The 20,814-nt window shown below is 42.8% G+C and overlaps 1 protein-coding gene across 1 annotated transcript in view; it reads left to right on the plus strand.

The window, feature by feature from the left end:
• The window catches only part of ptprk (protein tyrosine phosphatase receptor type K), a gene marked incomplete at its 5' end in the record, with an annotated part of 126,088 nt that extends 105,493 nt beyond the window's left edge, over positions 1-20,595 (plus strand). The window contains 19 exons of the mRNA XM_080857446.1: positions 3,023-3,052; positions 5,151-5,311; positions 6,078-6,113; positions 9,370-9,557; positions 10,379-10,466; positions 10,763-10,896; positions 11,038-11,055; positions 11,972-12,008; positions 12,229-12,326; positions 12,497-12,613; positions 12,988-13,142; positions 13,818-13,953; positions 14,490-14,639; positions 14,779-14,952; positions 16,998-17,129; positions 17,595-17,720; positions 17,919-18,082; positions 18,885-19,020; positions 20,244-20,595. Of these exons, the coding sequence (XP_080713572.1) occupies positions 3,023-3,052; positions 5,151-5,311; positions 6,078-6,113; positions 9,370-9,557; positions 10,379-10,466; positions 10,763-10,896; positions 11,038-11,055; positions 11,972-12,008; positions 12,229-12,326; positions 12,497-12,613; positions 12,988-13,142; positions 13,818-13,953; positions 14,490-14,639; positions 14,779-14,952; positions 16,998-17,129; positions 17,595-17,720; positions 17,919-18,082; positions 18,885-19,020; positions 20,244-20,297 (2,134 nt within the window). The 3' untranslated portion in view covers positions 20,298-20,595. The remainder of the gene's footprint in view (positions 1-3,022; positions 3,053-5,150; positions 5,312-6,077; positions 6,114-9,369; positions 9,558-10,378; positions 10,467-10,762; positions 10,897-11,037; positions 11,056-11,971; positions 12,009-12,228; positions 12,327-12,496; positions 12,614-12,987; positions 13,143-13,817; positions 13,954-14,489; positions 14,640-14,778; positions 14,953-16,997; positions 17,130-17,594; positions 17,721-17,918; positions 18,083-18,884; positions 19,021-20,243) is intronic.
• Positions 20,596-20,814: the final 219 nt, after the last annotated feature.

Here is a 20,814-nt window from a genome sequence, read left to right on the forward strand (position 1 = left end):
AGTGTTTGTGCCTGTGTATGAGGAAAAGCAGGTTATCCGCAGCAAAGCTGTGTAAGGATCAAAGATCAGGTGGAGTCAGTGGCATTGAGACTAAATGGTCTCCTGCTGTAATTACTTTGTGAAGGTGCCTATTGATTCCCCTCTTGGTTGCTCAGATGAGTTCCCACAATGAACACCGAGGAAGGTGAGCTCTTTTCTGCCCTGATGAATGTTTTTTGGGAGCGCCGATGTGCTCTAATCATTTTCTTGAGGAGGAATTGAAATTGCACAGAAAGAGGAAGAAATCAATCGCTGCTCGCGTCCACCCCACCGCTTGTTGCCTTTTGGAGCACATTGTTTCAGTTTCTGATTTTTTTTTTTATTTGTTTGTTTGTTGGATTTGGTTGAACAACCGAAGTCTTTCAGTAAATAAATAAACAAGTCTCACACGCTTGGTCTCATGCGCTCTTTGCCCAAGTAATGGCACCATCCAGAGGCCATGAGGTGTAATTGCAGTGTATATTTTCTTTTGTATCTGGCTGGATAAAATCAATGGTGTCTGCTGGATATAAGTGATAGTTAATGTCCTAAAGTAAGATGGGATCTTATTCCACCCAATGACAATGATGTTCCCATCTCATGTGCAGATATTCTCTTTTACTCATCGCATCTCCCCTTCTGCACCACAACGACAAAAAACAAAAGCGCTATTTCATCATTCAGTGTTTGTTTAAAGAGCACGATGCACACAGCGCCATGCATTATATCTGATTAACCGCCTCAGCACAGGAAAAGCTTTTGCATTAGAACACATTTACAAGTGTACTTGCTTTGTAAGCTTCACAACCACCCACCCACCCCGTTCTTTTGGAGCTGTCTATGAAAACAGAGGGACGAGTCAAACTACTGCAGGGACTGCCGATGAGGAAGCTTCCCAAATGAATGCTAATGGCCAGAGTGGGCCTTGTGCCTCGTCGAATGTTCTGCCAATTAGAGGATCATTTAAAAACCCGCTCTACTCATTTAGAGCCAACTGCTGGTGCGCTGTCTTGTTCACTCGCTCAGGTCACCTCAATCTCATAACATTGTCTTTCTCTTTCTTGAACTCTCCGCCCCCTTCTATCCTCTCTGTCGTCTCTTACCCTGTTCACTCTCTCTCTTTCTTTCTCTCTCTCTCCCTCTCTCTTTCTATCTCTCTCTCCTTGATGTTCTTTCTCTCGCTTGATGATCTTTGTCTCTTTTTGTCACTCTTCTTTGTACTCACCCTCCCTTTTTTCAGCTGAAAGGGATGTTACATTTGCACAAACAGGTTTTTTGGGCTTCCTGTTTAAAGTATTACCAGAGACATGTATGTGTCAGTGATGGTGGTGATTTGTAGCTTCGCCGCATGTCTCGTGTAGGAGCAATAAGGAATAAACATCATTCCTTAACCATCCCATCATTGCTGTATGTCTGCACTCAGCAGCCTTTAGGGCCATGTGAACTTGCACCAGGAGAAAATTTGAGATCCCTTTTTCATGTGTCTCCTTCTAGTGATGCGGGTTTGTTTTTTGGGTCGCGTTTGATTAAGGACAGGGGACTTGCTGACGGTGCTTGTGAGAGTAATAGCATTGCATGCTCCTGATTTTTTTTTTTCCTTTTTTTAATTTATTTATTTATTTATTTTCTAGATGGTCTCCTGGTTTGTAATTTCAGACCAAGAGAAAGGGTGTCATTTTGAGCCGCAGGGGGACATTGAGCTCTAATGAGGCGTAATCCACTAATCCTGTTGGAATGGATTAGAACAACTGATGGTTATTGAATTCTCGATACCATTAAAGTGTCTGTGTGTGTGTGTTTGCTGGGGCGGGGAGAGGAGAGGAGAGGCAGGGGTGAAATGTTAGTTAAGTGGAGTTGAATAGCTTAAAAAAAGATTTGCTTTAGTGCACTTTATTGTGTCACCATGGTTTAGACCCCTGTGGTTGTCCTAATATTCAGCTGTTAGCCTGTTGGTCAGGTTATAATAGACAATCATTTCTGCAAGATAGTATAGACAATAGAATGCCTGCTTTTTTAAATTGAATGAAATAAGACTGAGAATTTCGTTCTGGAGCCCTGCAAGGTACTGGCTTGAAATTAGTTTCTGACAGCTTTGCATAACAAGTGAAATGCCCTCATTATGTTTAGCTGTGTGAAATGTTGTTTGATTCCACTTAGTAAAAATGTAATCTATTTGCCATATTTCCGTGGCCTTAAATCAATACTTGTCAAAGGTCAGGCCAATAGCATTTCAGCGACATTTGAAAGAGGTGGGAAATGTGAGAGCATTTTCATATGCTTTTGTTATGTTCAATATGCCTGTGTTTTGTTGTATATGCATACACACCTTGCCATTGTTACTGTGGTCGCAGATGAAACATGTGAAAAGAAATATCCGTACAATGATGCGTGTTGCACTCAGATGACCAAAGGTGAAGTCTCCTGTTTGAGATTGTACAATATACTGAACAGAAACCAGATACTGCATCTTTAAAATGGTGGATTATGACATTGCTTGTTTTGCAGGTAGTAGGTGTCCTATTTGATTTGCAGCATCTTTTTTTCAGCTATGTTGACACATCCTCCACATGCCAATATAGTTTATACGGTTATCTCGCACATATATTATGTTCTGTTTACATAATACATCACTGGCATCAACAATCTTCAGACAGTCTCAGCTCTGTAAGATGCAATAGGCAGTGCATGACCACATGATCCGCCACAATTCCCAATCAACTGAAAGACGCATGCATTAGTTATTTTATTTTATTCAGCATCATTTTGCAAAGAAGACCTCCAAAAGAAACTGCATGCTGAGCAAATATAAATCAATAATCAACAGAATAAGATTAATATATCACACAATGCATGGGAAATGGAATGCCAAAACCAAAATAAGAAACATCAAGAAATATATTTGTTTGACTGGCACACATTTTTCTGCTTTTATTTGATTACAATTGATTCCCACTTTGCATTCATCAATATTTCTTTATCTTGCTGTTTCTGATTTGCTTGCCAGGAGGAGCTACTATTCTTATTCATACTACCTGTAAGTAAAAAAAAAAATTAAAAAAAATGAAACAGAAAAAAAACTCTAAACAGACAAATGAGGGGTTTTGCACCTGTCTTGGTTTAGTTATGTAGTGTTTTAAAGATGCAGTATCCTTTTTTCAAGTGAAAACGCACAGTGCTCAGACACCCAATTGCATTGCCATTGACCAGCTCCAACTCTCTTGCTTACTCAAGTCATCATAACCAAAGCGGTGTGATTTGAAAAAAGAATGCTGCACTTGTGTCCTGTATTTTTCTTTTCTCTCCTTTTCTTTTCTTCTTTTTTTTTTCGTTACTTGTGTTGCATGTGTGTGAGTGTGTGTGACAGTTGCTCACATTTTTTCCATCCATCTTTCCATTCACTGAAGCTGTACAGTCCACCCACTGGTTCTGGGGGGTAAATTGTGTGTCTTCAGGCCACACAATTTTACTGTTTATTTCCTTCCTCATTACTTCCTGATGGCCTCTGTGATGTTGATGGCATTAGGTTAAGAGAATAGTGTACAACAGGTGCCCTCACCCCCCCCACCCCCCTCTCTGTCTTTTTCACTCACACTCACACACACACACACACACACACACACTCTCTCTCTCACCCGCTCGATCACACAGCAGGTATTGCCCCCTCTATTTCTCTCTCTCTCTCTCTCTCTCTCTCTCTCTTCCTCTCTCTCTCTCTCTCTCTCTCTCTCTCTCTCTACCTCTCCCTCAAAGAGTTGCCAAATGTCTCCCCAACGCGTTGATCTGATAACTGCTGGCAGTCGTGTTGATGTGGCGGCTGTGGCCAGTATTTCCACTCGTCTGATAAGTTATCACTGCCGTGGTAGTCCGTTGCACACCACACTCTCCCAGTCCAGTTCCTCATCTCTTTCCATCTTTGTGTTCAACTTCCTCATGTAACATATCACGCCATGACACATAACTCTTCCAGCCAGTCCAGCCGTCGGTGGGTGGGGGGGATGATGACCGTTTTTGTCAGAAATAAGCTCAGGGTCCCACTACCCACATAGACGCCATCTTGGTTCTACTCCAAAGGCAAGTGCCCTCCGGTACCACAGGGAGGAAGGATTGTATGGGCTTTTGATAAGAGGAACATTCTCCTCTCTGTCGGCTGGTTGAAAATGAAGTCATTTTTGATGACAAAAAAAATGTTGGCAGTTACAACTGGTATGCCCAGTGTGAAACAGGGACAATTATTCTTGAATTATGTTGAAAGGTGTTTTTTCTGTTGGAAATGCAGAGCACCGTGAGAAGATTTTTACAATAATTACTTTCAGATGTGGGTGTCAGTCCTAACAATGAGGTGTCAGGAACCACGCTGTTTTCCTGGAGTTGTTTATTGTGAGATGCAGTTCGGAGCCCAAATAATTTTCTAGATGTTTCTTTTGTGTAACCAATTCAGTCTCACATGCCTATTTGTGAGTCATTTAAACTATGTGATCGGCGGAAATAGCTTATAATTGTCTTTGCAAGAGGGAGGCATGAAATGACACAATTTAGGCCCATCCATCTGTCTCCCTTATCATGGGACTACTCATTTCCCAGGTGCCATTTGCGTTCCGTTTCTGCTAGCTCTGACTGGCTGTAGACATGGTCAGAGAGGCATGACTTAAGCACATTGATTATGGATCACAGCCTGTGGCTGTGGGAGAGGGGCGAGACTGGAGCTGACGCATTGTCAGTAAACATATCGTATAAATGGAAAGAGAGAAGGAAACTGATCATTTCAGTCTTGTGACTGAAAGTTAAATTAAAAAGTAATTTTGAAAGTTTGGGGAGTTAGTATGGCAAATTCTTTTTGGGATGAGGTTTCTATGGAGGAAAGGGGGCACTCATTTGTGAAATATTAGGTATTGAATTCAAAAGAAACTTGGCTTGAGTCCCTCCTGATTCAAGGATAGAATCATAAATGTAAATTACTTATGTTCATTTGTTGTCATGGAAATAGACTTTCCTTGGAGTGACACCTTTTCTCTTTCCTCTAAGCCTGTTTGTTCAAAATTGGTGATGGTGTTCCTATCTTGTCCTTTCTTCCCCTGACTCTCAACTCCAAAGAGAATTTGCCTGTTTTTAAAGCTCGTTGTCTAATCCGGCAGGAAACTTGCCAAGAAGCGCAAAGACGCCATCGGCAGCACGCGGCAAGAGATGACCCACATGGTTAATGCCATGGACCGGAGCTACGCCGACCAGAGCACCATGCATGCCGAGGACCCCATGTCCGTCACCTTCATGGACTCGCACAACTTCAGCAACAGGTGTAAGTAGCCCGACTCCAACCCAGCCGACACCAGACACCTGATATGTGTGGGAAGTAGTCCGTGAGATCGGGCCTCTTTGACCCTTACAGTGGGAAAAAGTCAGCGACAAACACATTAGAAAAAGTCAGCTGGGAAAAGACCCTAAGAGAGGAGCTGCCTTTCAAAACCTCTTTAAATTGTCACAGAGGAGATCATAAAGCAGACAGCCCTCTCAAATCTCAAGAGGTTTTTGTTTTTCATTTTTTTCTTCCCTCGGTATATCTTAAAAATCACTTCTTATCATTAAGACTTATGCAAACGTTTTTCTTGAGAATGGCACCGCCATGGTTACATTATTAGTAATCACTTCACATGAAGCAAACACCCACTCAAAATTACCCAGCTGCTTGAGTTTCCATCAGGACTCTTTTTTCTGTATGTGTACATACCGTAATTGCCATTTTCTCAGCCAGTCGGCAAATTGTGATCAAAACTTCATTATTGTTCTTAATTTAGCTGCAAATTTGCCAGAATGATGACTGAAGTGTTTAAGTTCCATTTTTGTTACATTTCTGATGGGTTTAGTGCCATGCAGTAAGTTTCCTGCTAGTTCTATGAGGAAACCCATTAAAACACATGTCACAGGTACACCTGTAACAAAACTGTTGAGGTGAACTATGGTCTTCCTCACTCAGCCCCCCATTTTTTGCCATGACAAGGACTTTTCATTTATATTCTTATTTCTTTTTTTATCAAAACTCTCTTTACATTTATTTACCCCCACAGTGCCTAATGATCCGCTCGTTCCGACTGCCGTGCTAGGTGAGAGTCTGGCTGTCCTGTCTCATCACCTGCCTTTGTAGTGTATCACGCATATTTTGGTTGTCCAGCATGCATTGTGGTTTCACTCCAATTGCAGCACCGTATTGTCTGTTGGGCTTTTGCTCCATTTGTCCTTTTGGCTGCACCGAGCCAGGTTGTGCTGAGGTCATTTGCATTTCCGTTTACAAGTTGTACGGCGCCAAACTATGCCGTGCCCATTCTTTGTTATCTGGCAAGTCCAAATGCAATCGGACACATCTGACATTAATGTTCGTAATCATTTGGGCTCAGAAATAATAATTCATTATAACCAAGCAACCTCAGTTATTTTTGACTAGAGAAAAGAGTGCTAGCCTAGAAACTTAACAGGTTGGTTTCTTTTAGACTAAACCAAATGTTTCCTCCGTGGGCTGATGTTAAACACACCTGAATACATGTGTGGCAACTGGGGTATAAAACAGAAGAAACTAATGTTACACTCTGCATCGTGGAGTGCTTTGCCTCCACCTTGTCGAATATTTTTGTAAGTCGGGCCACCTCTGCAGCCCTGATGTATGGAAATGCAAAACCAGGCTATGATGGGTCGACGGGCTGAACTCAGCAAAGCCGCACTCATGTGACGCCATTCGTATTGAAAAACAGTATGAATGTGCATTAGAAGCAGCAGTGTTTATTTTCCTTACAAAAACACTGACCTACTTCTATTTAAATATGGGAGGGAATTATTCCCCGATTGGGATTTTTCACCTTCCACAAAACAGAAAATAATATGTGTGTGTGTGTATGTATATATATATATATATATATATATATATAAAATTCAGTCATAAAACCAATTAGGCATTCGCATACCACAGCTCTTGTCCCTGAGACAAATGGCATTAGATAAAGGTTGTTGTTGGCGAACGTTTACCACAGCTGTCCACTTTAGTCCTCCACAGACGCTGCCCTCCAGCAGAGCACAGAGAGGACCCCTTGGGTCGGGTGTCTCGTGGTGGAAGGAGTGAATAATATGAAACAAGTTACAGCACAGCTCCAAGACCGGAGTCCTGCTGCATATAATAGGCCGCGCATGAAGTTACATCAATGCCTAAATGCGTCAGCCTGTCACTTTGCATTACCACACGCTAGTGTTGTTCTCTCCAGTACTCCACTCCTCTTGTCCACACAAGTTTTTAAGGGGTAATTTTTGCTGTGAAGAGAAGAGACAACGTTGGCAGGCATAGAGTTATGTGTATTTAGATCTAGAACAAAATGATGTTGGACTTACTTTCTAGCCACAAGTGAATGCGGGTTTTGATTACAGTCCTCCCATACCATAATTGCCTGAGGATAGATTTGAAATTTAGAAAAATCTTAAGCAAAACTGTCAAATAATTTTCATGATTAGAATTTCAAAGAGGGGAGAGTACGGTTGCTGGATGAGTCAGCTGAACAAACTTGCAGAGGCATGTTCGAGAGCAGCATGCAAATAAGTGTGTCATCAGGAGCCTGCGGTGCAGTTGAACTTCTGTAAGCGTTGCGAAACCTGGCAGACCTCCGAAGGCCGCTGATTGCTGAGCATTAGAGTAGACGGCCCGTCCATGCATTGGAGTAGATCCTGTCAGTCATTGCACTGTGGTAGTTCCCATAGTAGCATGCTAATGTCATTCTTTCCCCTTTCATCCAGTACGCCATAGTTGTTTTAGTAGTGCTTGTAGTTGTAGCTTCATTTCAGTTGAATTACCCTGCATAATGTTCTGTGTAATCTCAGTCTTCAATAAAATGCCAAGGACTTTCTTCTGACTTTCCAATAATTTGTTTTAAAAATTATTTTCCTTCCTTCTTGCTGCCTCTATTGAAAGTCCCCATAACTGGTAAGTCAAAATTGTATGTGTGAAATATTTGAAGAGATATTTGAATTTCATTTTTTTCTTGAATCATCTAGATTTTCTATCTCTACAATATCACATTAGTGCATACATTTCGCTTCCTTGTGTGTGTGTGTGTGTGTGTGTGTGTGTGTGTGTGTGTGTGTGTGTGTGTGTGTGTGTGTGTGATACTTTAGTTTTTTATTTATTAAATGTTTTGGCGTGTGTGTTTGTTGGTGCTTGGAAGGACTTCACACAGCTATGTGCATGTGTACATGAGTGGATATCTTTATATGCTCTTTCTTTACTTAAAATGGAAATCAGAAAAGCAAATCCTGGAACAAACCCATCCCTGATCTATGGTGTTAGGGTCAGAGCTCCTCCAGACCAGAGTGCTCTCAGGGTCAGACATTAAATGGTACTGCGGGCTGTTAAAAGGCCCTCTCTCTCTGTGTGTGTGTGTGTGTGTGTGTGTGTGTGTGTGTGTGTGTGTGTGTGTGTGTGTGTGTGTGTGTGTGTGTGTGTGTGTGTGTGTGTGTGACGGCGGTCATCGCTCAGGGCTCAGCCGAGCAGAAAAGCCCCAGTGCCCACGGCTCACTGGGTAATGGGGGGGCGCGGCGGGCCCAGGCAGGGGGTTTAAAGGGCTGTAAATCCTGCCAGCAGATAACCTGCACCACCTCATCAAGCTAGCAGACTCACATACTCACAGTAGCACACACACATACTCTCTCTCTCACACACATAGACAGATACACACAAACTCACTCACACACATACACACACTCACTCACACACATAGACAGATACACACACTCTTGCTCCCATACATAGGCTGATACACACACTCTTGCTCACACACGTAGACTGATACACACACTCTTGCTCGCACACGTAGACAGATACACACACTCTTGCTCACACACGTAGACAGATACACACACTCTTGCTCCTCCCCACCCTCACTCCTGCGCAGGAAACTTCTGACCCCCTCAGTCGAGAAGAAACACCAAACAGAACGTAACATGTGTCTAAACCGATTTTCCGAAAAACCTTAGGGCATGTACAGTGTGCCAACACTCGGGTATGTTCTCTCCGCTAACAATTATATTTTTCTACATTTCTAAAATCCCAGTCATTAAACATTGCTGATGAGCCATGTGAGCATGCCTCAACAGGTTCCGTTCACCTTGGATCAACTGGAACATTGGTGGATAATTTTTTAACACGTAAACACGCGTGCTTGTCACAGTGATTGGGGGGCACGGGCGCGTATTAACATTGGCCGATGGATTTCGCTGCAGATAGTCTTTTAATGTTTTTAAGTCCTCAAGAGTGGTGCTTACAGCAACACTTTGATCCCTCCTCGGCCTCCTTAGTCACTCTCTGTCTTGCTTTGACCTAAGCAGATGAGAACCACACAGCGGCTGCCGCCGAGTCTAGCCGCCTGCTGGACGTGCCGCGCTACCACTGCGAGGGCACCGAGTCGCCCTACCAGACCGGCCAGCTGCACCCAGCCATCCGCGTGGCTGACCTGCTCCAGCACATCAACCTGATGAAGACCTCCGACAGCTACGGCTTCAAGGAGGAGTACGAGGTAGTCTGCAAGAGCACAGATTTTGCAAGCACAGGGTGCATTTACACATTGTGTCGAGACCGTTGATAGCAGGTGATGTAACTTCCTGTGCATGCAAGGTATGCTAGTTCTGTGAGGTGTGGGACCACAGAGCCTCCCAGTAAATGCGTTTCCTGTTAGTGTGTGGTTTGTTTCTGTGTGATCACATTGCAGGGCTGTCAGCTACAGTCTCTACAAAATGTGTGTGTGTGTCTGTGGCATTGAGGCACGGGTGCTCCATAGACAGTTGGGCTTAATGAGGATTAAATTAGACTCCATTAATGTGATTACGCTTTAATCGTTCCATTTTAATTCCATAACAAATTAAAGGCACGGCTTGCACTCTGTAGAAAATGTATATAATTAGAATAATGGTGGAGAAAATAGAACATACTTGAAATGCAACCCTTCCAAAATGGCAGAGGATTAAAAACAATTTAATAAAAGAGGATCTGATTCTTTTTGGACACTATCAAGAGGCATCAGGTGTTTTGTCGAAGCTTGACTAACCTAGCCACACACTACTCCCAGATTCTCCTTTAACCGACCACTTGAGCAAAGAGCGTTGAGTGAAAGGTGTCATTGTCATAGTGCTAAACGCTTCACAGCACTCTACTGTTCCCAGTCTCAATCGCTGAACTGATGAAGAGACAGATGTGCCTATACTGTCAAACACAGTTAGGTTAGACCTCACAAGACATAATGGGGCCATCCCTAGTGATCAGAAAGATCAGAGAGTGAGCGAGTGAATGAGCGGGAAGAACTGAGTTTCTTCTCCTTTTTTTCTTTTCTTTGGTGCACAGAGTTTTTTTGAGGGCCAATCTGCTTCCTGGGACGTGGCAAAAAAAGAAGGGAACAGAACCAAGAATCGCTATGGAAACATTATCGCCTGTAAGTCTCACCTCCAGTTTGTCAGGACAAGCTTCAAAACCCCTCCCCCTAAGGCTTCAAGTGGGTCATTCTTATAACATCAATTACAAATTCAGTTATTGATTTTCAAACTGTAAGATACTACACTTAAGACAATAGACTGTACTAAAACACAGTAATAAGTGAATGTATCTAGTATGTATAAATATTTACTAGACATGAACTATTACAATTACACTTTGAATAGATTAAGTTTGTAAAAATGTCTAGATAGGGAATATGAACAGATGGGTATACTAACACATTTCATGTTGTAGACGATCATTCTAGAGTCATTCTTCAGCCAATGGAAGACGATCCCTCCTCCGACTACATAAACGCCAACTACATAGACGTAAGTGGCGATGCCTCCTCCATTGGCGAACGTGTGAGAAACATCTCTCCTTCTCTCGTATGTGAGGCCTTCTATGCATGCCCTTTGTCAACAATATGAATACAGCTTTTTTTCTTTTCTCCTCCTTGTTCGAAGTGCTTGTACTCACTGACATTGTTGTGCTTTCTTTCACTCTGCCTATGATTTTGTGGGCTGTAGATATGGCTGTACAGGGATGTAAGTATCACTGTAGAGGATCGCCCGCCCCTCTCCCCTCCCCCCAAAACAACCCTGCCCCCCCTTCCCTGTCCCACTTTACCTTTATTGTCCCCCCCCCGCCCTCCCCTGCGGATCACCTATGGTTCGCTAACTGACATCTTGCATGGAGGTGCATGTGATCCCCCCCCCCCCCCCCTTACTCCCCCTCATTGTTGTCATTGTTCTATCCATCGGTTTTAAGTTCCGTTCCGGTTCCTCCATGCTCGAGCCCATTGCCTTTTTGTCATCTCATTGTCATCTGGCTTGTTGATCTGCCCTTATCTTGTCCCCATTTGTTTGGGTGAGGCCTACCGTGTCATTGCCGGGATGTGGAGCTGATGTTTGTTTACCTTTTAAAAGACCCTTCTGGTGTGTTACAACCCAGTTGGATGAGTTCTGATCAGAATATTCTGCTGATCAACTTTCAGTGCTACACTGGCCTGTGTTAAACAGCCTGCAGTCATAACTGCTGAACACCACTGGGGTATAAGCATTGTGCTTGTTGAATATTCCTCAAGCCCTGGATATTAGGAACAGAAAAATGAATATTACATGAATCAGCATTTCTAGTTGAAAAAAATCCGTAAATATTTATGAAACATGGTTATTTATTAGTGCCATTGTGCAAAGAATTAATATCACAGAGTGTGCTTTATGCGCACACTGCATAACCTCTCCTGATTTACCTTACACAACACAAGGAGATTGTGTGTCTTAAAGAACACTTAAAACTAAGTGAGATCCTAGTGTGTTTATCAAGGACTCTCGTTAAATCAAGCAGACTTCCTGGGGTTGACAGCTCTTGCTTTGTGCTGCTTTCGCAACGTTGTTATTCTATCCTGTGCTCTCGGCGTGCAGTCAGTGATGGCAGTGTCCCACTCTGCTTCTGTTTCAGGGCTATCAGAGGCCAAGCCACTACATCGCCACCCAAGGTGAGCATTTTTATATCACATATTTCACATGTTTCTGCACAAGAACAAGATTCATGCCATGTGATGAGCTGGGTGAAAGTACATTAACAACAAAAGCTAGTGAATAGCCAAACAGAGTCAGTGCCAGTTTGAATGATTAAGCAATTGATGGGGCAACTGATTGACTGATGATCTGATTTACATTAGTAACTGATTGCCTGATGAACACATTGATTGGCAGGCCCTGTGCATGAGACTGTGTATGACTTCTGGAGGATGATCTGGCAAGAGCAGTCGGCCTGTATCGTCATGGTAACCAACCTGGTGGAGGTCGGACGGGTATGTTAAATGGTTGTTTCTTTACCTTTCCGTCGCTGAAACGTATTTACATTGCAATGCCACTGTTTGCTTTCGATAGGCTTGCCTTCCTGAAGAACAATGTTGATCATGCAGTGCGTATGTGTGTTAAAGGTCCTCTGCCATATTTGATTAGTTTCATGCTTTTGTAGGTCAAATGTTATAAGTATTGGCCAGATGACGCGGAGGTGTATGGTGATTTCAAAGTGACATTTGTTGAAGTGGAGCCGTTGGCAGAGTACGTCGTCAGGACTTTCACCTTGGAGAGGGTGAGTACCGTATCCATGCACACACGTATGCATGTCTAACGAATATTCTACACAAATCTATGTATATAAGCAGTTTTGTCTGTGAAGTGCACAATGTTATATCTGATAATCCATAATCATATGGTGTTCCACTTGTTTTAGTAGGCAGGCCTCATGCCAAAAGGGCAGAATTCGTACAAGAAATTCACATTTTATGTCAATTGCTAGCATCAGCGTTGCAGTAGCAGTTATAAAATAGTTACTTGTAGCACTAATAGTTGTAGTGGATAGATAGTATAACACTGAGGATTTATGAAGATCTACTTTGAGGTTACTTAATTACTTTCTAGTGTACTTTTAGATTAATTAACTGTTTCCTCATTGGTTCTGTACAGAGAGGCTTCAACGAGGTGCGGGAGGTGAAACAGTTCCACTTCACCGGCTGGCCCGACCACGGAGTGCCATACCACGCCACCGGCCTGCTGTCCTTCATCCGCCGGGTCAAGATGTCTAACCCGCCCGGTGCCGGGCCCATTGTGGTGCACTGCAGGTAAGTGTCTCACTGCGAACACAGATAGCATGTGTGTACCATCCACAGATAGGCACTCCAATGCAAATGTGTGCAAGAGCATAAACCTGCACTCACAGATCTGCATAAATACCCATGTGCATTTGTGAAGGCCTGAGAAATGCTTACACCTGTTCAGATGACAAAACGTGAGGCCGGCACACACACACACACACACACACACACACGCACGCGGAAACACGCACGCGCACGCACACATCAAAGATCACTTTTAGAGTTGAGAGACTGTTTTTCTGTGTACGAATGTAAAAATAGACTTTTTTTCGTTGAACATTATTGGCATGTGTAAGTTTACCCTTTCAGTAAATATACTTCAAAACGTCAGCCCCAGAGACCCCGTGAAATATCATCTCCACCACAGGATGTGGTTCTTGCAGGCTCCCTGCAGTGTCAACCTTTAGCTTTTGTAGCTTTCTCTGTGTCTGTCATAGCAGTCTGAGTGTCAGCCCCCTACCCTTTTGTGATGGTTTCCTCTCTCTGCTTTCCTTTACGCATTTGGTGCTTTTCTTTCCGCATTTGGTGCTTTTCTTTCGCTGTTAATCTTTTTGTCTTCCCCTTATTCTTCGCTCTCCTTCCTCCATCTCCTCTCCGCTTTTCTTTTTCTTTCCCTCTGTCCTCTTCTCCTTTATTTCGCAGCGCTGGAGCTGGGAGGACAGGCTGTTACATAGTGATTGACATCATGCTGGACATGGCGGAGAGGGAGGGGGTGGTGGACATCTACAACTGTGTCAAGGCCCTGCGATCTCGCCGTATCAACATGGTCCAGACAGAGGTGATGAATCAGTGGACCGGCCAGATACTGCCCACTCGCACCACTCTGAAACACCACGCAGTCTGAACAACTCATTTGAAAGTCAAAGTTGAATTTACAGTACACATTAGAAAAGCCCAACAAGGGAAAAATAGTGTGGCACTTCATACAGAAATGGGGGGAGGGGGGGATACGGCGGTATCCACAGGATGAAATAATGTGCCGTGCGATTGCAAGCTGGGTAGTCCATCACCTGTTCTAAAGCTATGTTTTTCAATCATGTTCAGTTAGTCCGTTTTCTCATTCAGAGGTTAACGTTCCAGTAACAGAAAAGCCTTTTTTATCCTTTGCTCTTTACTAGAACTAACACATAGAGACATCTACAATAACAGGACATCATCTACATCACAAAAGCATTATCTTAACCTTTGACGTGTTGTATAAAAGTGAAAAGCAGTCAAATTCAAATTCACTCAATACGCTCTCTTGTAGTCCACACTAGAGGTACATGTGTTGTTTCTGCTCTCTGACTGTGTGATTTTAATGACCACTCACAGGAACAGTACATCTTCATCCACGACGCCATCTTGGAGGCCTGTCTGTGCGGGGACACCGCCATACCGGCCTGTGAATACAAAGCTGCCTACTACGACATGATCAGGATAGACTCCCAGAGCAATTCCTCACACCTCAAAGATGAATTTCAGGTAATAAAGGTCAACCTACAGTTTTCCCCATCCTCGCTCAGAACAGCATGTTCACTAATGTTTCTTGGAGGAATATAGAAGGTTCTGATGCTAAGTTTGTGTCGGTCATATTTTCCGGTATCTCTGACCTCCAACACAGACCCTGAACTCCGTGACACCCCAGCCGCAGCCTGAAGACTGCAGCATCGCCCTGTTGCCACGGAACCACGAGAAGAACCGCTTCATGGACATGTTGCCTCCTGACCGCTGTCTGCCTTTCCTCATTACCATCGACGGCGAGAGCAGCAACTACATCAACGCCGCTCTCATGGATGTAAGTGTTTTCATATACCCCAACCCCGACCCCTGACCCCCGTCCGCACCCCCCAAAACCAGACCCCTCTACAACCACATCCCCCCACACTCACACTCACTGCCCAGTGCCGACAGCACTCTCTGTGTTCTCTGTATGTACTGCTAAACAGCAAGCTAGAGACAAATCCAGGTGTATCTCTCTTTACCCTGATTGTACTTCTTGACTTGACTGACATTATGGGACCGTAAATAAGTTGTATGGTAACATTTATTTACATTTAGACACTCAGTCATTTAGCAGACCCTTTTATCCAAAGCGACGTACAAGGGAGAGATTTATGTTTTTTATGTTAAAGTTGCCTCTTAATATATTGGTAACACTTTTTCAGCTTAGCCTGTTTTCAAAGCTTTTGAGACACAGACAGCCAGAAAATAATTTTTAAGGATATAGAATGAATGCACATGCTGCTGCAAGCATATTTCCTATTAGCTAGCCCTGCTAAAACACTAGAAATTTAAACTGCAAAAGCTATATTACACATATATAACGTTACATGAGCTCTAACTCATGAGGTGCTTTTTCTGTGCACAGCATGTGGCAGGTTTTAGCCAGACTGGCAGCTTGGCACATAAAGAAGATATCCAAGTATAGGGTTACCAATTTAGTTTTCTGAATTAAACAGTTGATGTTCTTATGATAACTCATCAAAGAACCCATAGTGGGACTGTGAGTCAGTCAACAAAGATGATTTGTTTTTGAAAAGGTGGTACAATCAGTTTTCTCCTTCACAATTCTTCATGATAGCTATTCATGTGGTCCAAAATTAAACTCACTGATTGGGGATATCAAAATTGTGAAAGTCCAAAGAATCTTTTTGTTCTCTCAAAACTAGAAGGGCGAGGTAAGTGTTTTTGTTCTGTATTTTCAGCGTTTTTGATCTTTTTGACAGAAATGAGGGGTGTATGAAAGCACAGTAAATAATATTTTGGCAGTTTTATTCAAATATATTTTTATTTTATAATTTTTTGTATTATTTGACCTTGATTTCCAAATATAGAAGTCACATAAAAAAAAATATTCTACTCTGTGCAAAGAGAGCATAATCATCTTCTAGGTGTCACACTGTCCATGTCCTCGTGTTTAAAAAAAAATGCTGAAACCTCGCCTTTCCCCACTTCCTCTCTGCCTTTCCCCACTTCCTCTCTGCCTTTGCCCCTTTCGCTCTGTCTTTTTCTGTTTTAAATTATTTTAAATTTAAATATTACCTTACTACCTGTCTCTCTCTTCCTCTCTTTCTTTCTCTCTCTCCCTCTCTCTCACCTATAATAATTAAGCCCACTACATTTGCCTTACGATGAACACTTTTGCACTTTTGAGTGAACTTATAACATTTCAGGACCTGCATTTTATTCTGATACAAATGGTAGGATCACTAGCAGCCACTACTTTCACTACTCCCAAATAGTGTTGCCTAAGTCGCACCAAACCTTGGACTGATAGACAAATGGATGTGACCACTGACCCTAGGAGATGGGATTTCACATGCTCAAGAGTTCATGCTAGGCCACTGAGCTTTTCTTGATTTGGAGGGTATTGCTAAACCACTTCCTCGTGCGCTTCACAAACTTTTGGACTTTTTCTAATCAAGCTGTCAGAAGAATACCAGGTAATTTCTTAATGTCCACGTCACAATAAGTAATGCTTCTATTAAACTGGATTTGTTTCATGGCTTAAGTGGTATGTCAAGCAGGCTTCATTGTCTTGACCTACCCAAGGTTGCAAACGCATGCACAGCATAGTGGATGCCCTATTTTTAATGTTTTGGTTGCGTTTGGTTTTGTCGTTGAAGAAACACACTTGTTGCCTCTCCACACTTGACAGTTTTGTTTTTGTTGTTGCTGTTTTCCATGGTCCTTGCATGGTCATATAGTCACACATTGATCACTACCCGATATCAACAACACAGAGAGACAATTTATCTGAGTCTTTTCTTTTTATTTTAGTCTAAAAATGTCCCCATAAAACCTGCGTCCCTTTTCCCCCCAATGCTCTTTCCTCTGTAGAGCTACAGACAGCCGGCTGCCTTCATCGTGACCCAGCACCCTCTGCCCAACACAGTCAAGGACTTCTGGAGGCTCGTTTACGACTATGGCTGCACGTCACTAGTCATGCTGAATGAGATTGACCTGGCACAGGTAAGTCATGACACATCCACAAGACACATAACAGACACAAAAAATATAGGGGTATGGGTATAGGAATTCAGAAAGATTTGTGACCAAAATGTCAAGGTCCAAGGAGATGATTGGTGGATGATAAGTCCGTCAAAGCTCGAGCAGCAGAGAGTTAGCTCAATAAAGTGAAGTGCTAGCATACTTTGTGCGCATCACAGGTGTCCAGATATGTGGTGATATTGCACCAGTCATTTTCAAATGGAAAAACCTGCACCTGTGACAGAACTTCTTCACGGTTATTGTACTAATTTGGCTGCACCCACAGACTCATTGTGGCTCAACTGGCTTTAAAATTACGTTGAAAATGTGACTGTGACTGTTAGTTATTTGTTATATGTTTTTTTTAGTGACCAAAAATGATTGTTATTTATTTAAGATGTGTCGATCGTTATTTATTAGAGTTGGTTTGTCTGTGCTCCACCATAGGGCTGCCCTCAGTATTGGCCAGAGGAAGGAATGCTTCGCTATGGTCCCGTTCAAGTTGAATGTATGTCCTGCTCTATGGATTGTGATGTCATCAGTCGTCTCTTCAGAATATGTAACCTGACTAGAGTGAGTATTTATAGTTCTAACTCTTTCTGTCGTATGTGTGGCCATCTTCATAAGTTAACTGTTAGTGTTTGCCATGCTAAAGGTGTCGACCATTCCAGATAATACGGATATCCTTATTGGTTTTGCCATGCAGCCCCTAAGCTAGTTTTGGGGATTCTCGTGTGTGTGACTGTGTGCTTGTTTTGTGTCTTCCTCCAGCCTCAGGAGGGTTACCTGATGGTGAGGCAGTTCCAGTACCTAGGCTGGGCTGCACACAGGGAGGTCCCTGCGTCCAAGCGCTCCTTCCTCAAGCTCATACTCCAGGTGGACAAGTGGCAGGACGAATGTGAGGAGGGCGAGGGACGCACCGTGGTGCACTGCCTGTGAGTACACTAATACACTTGTGTATGCTTACTCACACACACACACACACACACACACACACACACACACACACGCACGCAATAAACACAGCACACTCACACACACACAAACACACACAATAAACACAGCACACTCTCACACACACACACACACACACACACACACACACACACACACACACACACACACACACACACAATAAACACAATAAACACAGCAAACTCACACACACACACAAAACTGTGAAAAGAGATTACTGGGGTCATTCACACTTTGATTTCTTATCAAACATAGCCTTTTTATCCACATCCTAACCACAACTTCCGTACATGCTTTCACGCACACACACACACACACACACACACACACAAACACACACGAGAGAGACCATGAAGACTAGTGGTGACTGGGATGTGCCAGTCCAGTGGTAGGTGTGAGTGAGTCAACATGTATTCACACACTCAACTATAAACCATAGCGCTTCTGCACTCACCAGCACCACAACACACACACACACACTCTTGGTAGACTTGAAAGTCACACACAAGCATTTGTTGTTCTTTTATCCAGGGTTTTTAGCTAGCGTCCTGAATTAGAGCAGTCTTTTTCCACTCCAAGCGGATAAGAAGCACATGTAATAGGTGTACAGTTTCAGTTAGTGAAAATGTTTTGTAATATGTTATGCCTGTGTGATGCAATTCAGTTTGAAGGGAAGAAACTAGCTTTGTTGCCGCGTGTACAACCACAACACCTACATACACACCCTCCGAAATCCTGTCTAACCCACGACCCTCTCTGCAGGAATGGAGGAGGACGCAGCGGAATGTTCTGTGCTATCAGCATTGTGTGTGAGATGATAAAGAGGCAGAATGTGGTGGACGTGTTCCACGCCGTCAAGACACTGAGGAACAGCAAGCCCAACATGGTGGACAGCCCTGTGAGTACACAGCTAGTGCCCTCTTTACCCCCGGAGCCCACGGAGCAGGAGTCCTCAGTAAGCCAGATTATGGTGCAGTCTAAAATATAAAAAAAAAAAATACCTGGAGACAAATAAAATGGACTTTTAAGGTCCAGAAGTTATCTGGGTAAACAAATCTGGCTCAGTGAAACTCCCTCAGCACCCCTGCAAATACATTAAATAAATTCACATGGACTTTGGTACTGTAGTTTTTTTCCATTGAAAGGATATGTTATTGGAGTGGTTATTCATAGTTGGTAGTGATGATAGACTTGGACTCTAGGAGACATTTTCATTTAAAACCTGGCCCCAAAGTGTCTTCTCCGTTTATTAAAATGGGACTGATCATGCTTAATGAGGGAGAAAAAACAAGCAGTTGAAGGAAACTTCAGGATTTTGCAACCTGGGCCTTATCTTTAGATCTTTTTGGGTCAAACTTTTACTAAGGGACAATTAACGATCTGAACCAGTCCAGTATTGAGTTAGAACGCTACAACCGACAACCTCAAAACAGCTATACAATGCAATCACATGGGGCAAGCATCTGTGTGAAAGTAAACTGCTTGTTTTCAAGCTCATAGTGTTATTATTAGATCCCTACATAAATGACCTCAACCTTTAATAAACTGGAGAAAATGAATACAGTTTCTGTGGTTTAAGTTTCAGTTTCAGACTGTTTCTACAGTTTCTTTACAGTCCCAAGTAAAAACCTGGACCCAGAAAGATATAGGGCCCAGGTAAAAATTAAATTCAGTTTTATTTATATAGCGCCAAGTCAATAAAATTGTCTCAAGGCGCCTTAGGCCTGAACCCCCCTAGGGCAAGCACAATGGCGACTGGCAAGGGGGAAAAAAACGTTAACATCCCAAAGCTTCCCTTTAAGAGGCAACTGATGGGACCCTGTTGAAGAATTTGAAACATTTCACAGATTCTGAGTTTGTAAATGTGCTCATGCGGCTTCAAAGCACCTTGAGATCAAACTTGAGGCAAACATGTGATTACCACATCCTCTGCCAGAACAATACGCTGTGAAAAGGGCCTGGTGTTGCACAGATCAGATCTGAGCCAGTGAAAAAGTTTTTTCTTACTGCGAACAGTCCCATATAAACTGTGATGTGTTAGTGCAACAACATCATCCAGCAAGATCGTGTTTCACCCATTACACTAATTCCTCCTCCTCTTCTTTTCTTCTTCACCTACAGGAACAGTACCGCTTCTGTTATGACCTTGCGTTGGAGTACATCGAGACGTCATAAAGACCAGGGCGAAGCGTGTATTGCAGTGCAGCTCTCCCATTTGAAGAACAATTACCGGGCCAGCTGTTGGCCTTTTTAATTTTACGTATTTAAAAAAAAAAAAAAATTAAACTAGCCCATGTTAGCTCATGTCATTTGTTTTTTTCGACATAATGGTTCTCTAAGTGTACTGGGCGTATGATGTGAGTGGCTTGTAAATGTCTCCATTGTACTATACCGTGTTGAGTGCCACAGAATCAAGTGCTGGCCACTAGGCCTTGTTTGCTTCATGTCTTTTTTTGCAGTTTTAAAGGTTTTGTTGTTTTTGTATGTTTTCAGATTTTTTTTCTTGATTTTAAAGGAAAAAAATGATTATTTACTGTGCAGCCATTGTAAAGGGTAATTCTAATGCCAGTCAGTGTATTGCATGCTAAAATGTTTTCTTCTCTATTGCCATTATTGTCCATGAACAATATATAATGATATATATCTATATTTATATCTATGATATAAATCCATCACAACTATGAAAGAAAAA

Source organism: Sprattus sprattus (genome assembly GCF_963457725.1).
Source record: "Sprattus sprattus genome assembly, chromosome: 2".
Lineage (NCBI taxonomy): Eukaryota > Metazoa > Chordata > Actinopteri > Clupeiformes > Clupeidae > Sprattus > Sprattus sprattus.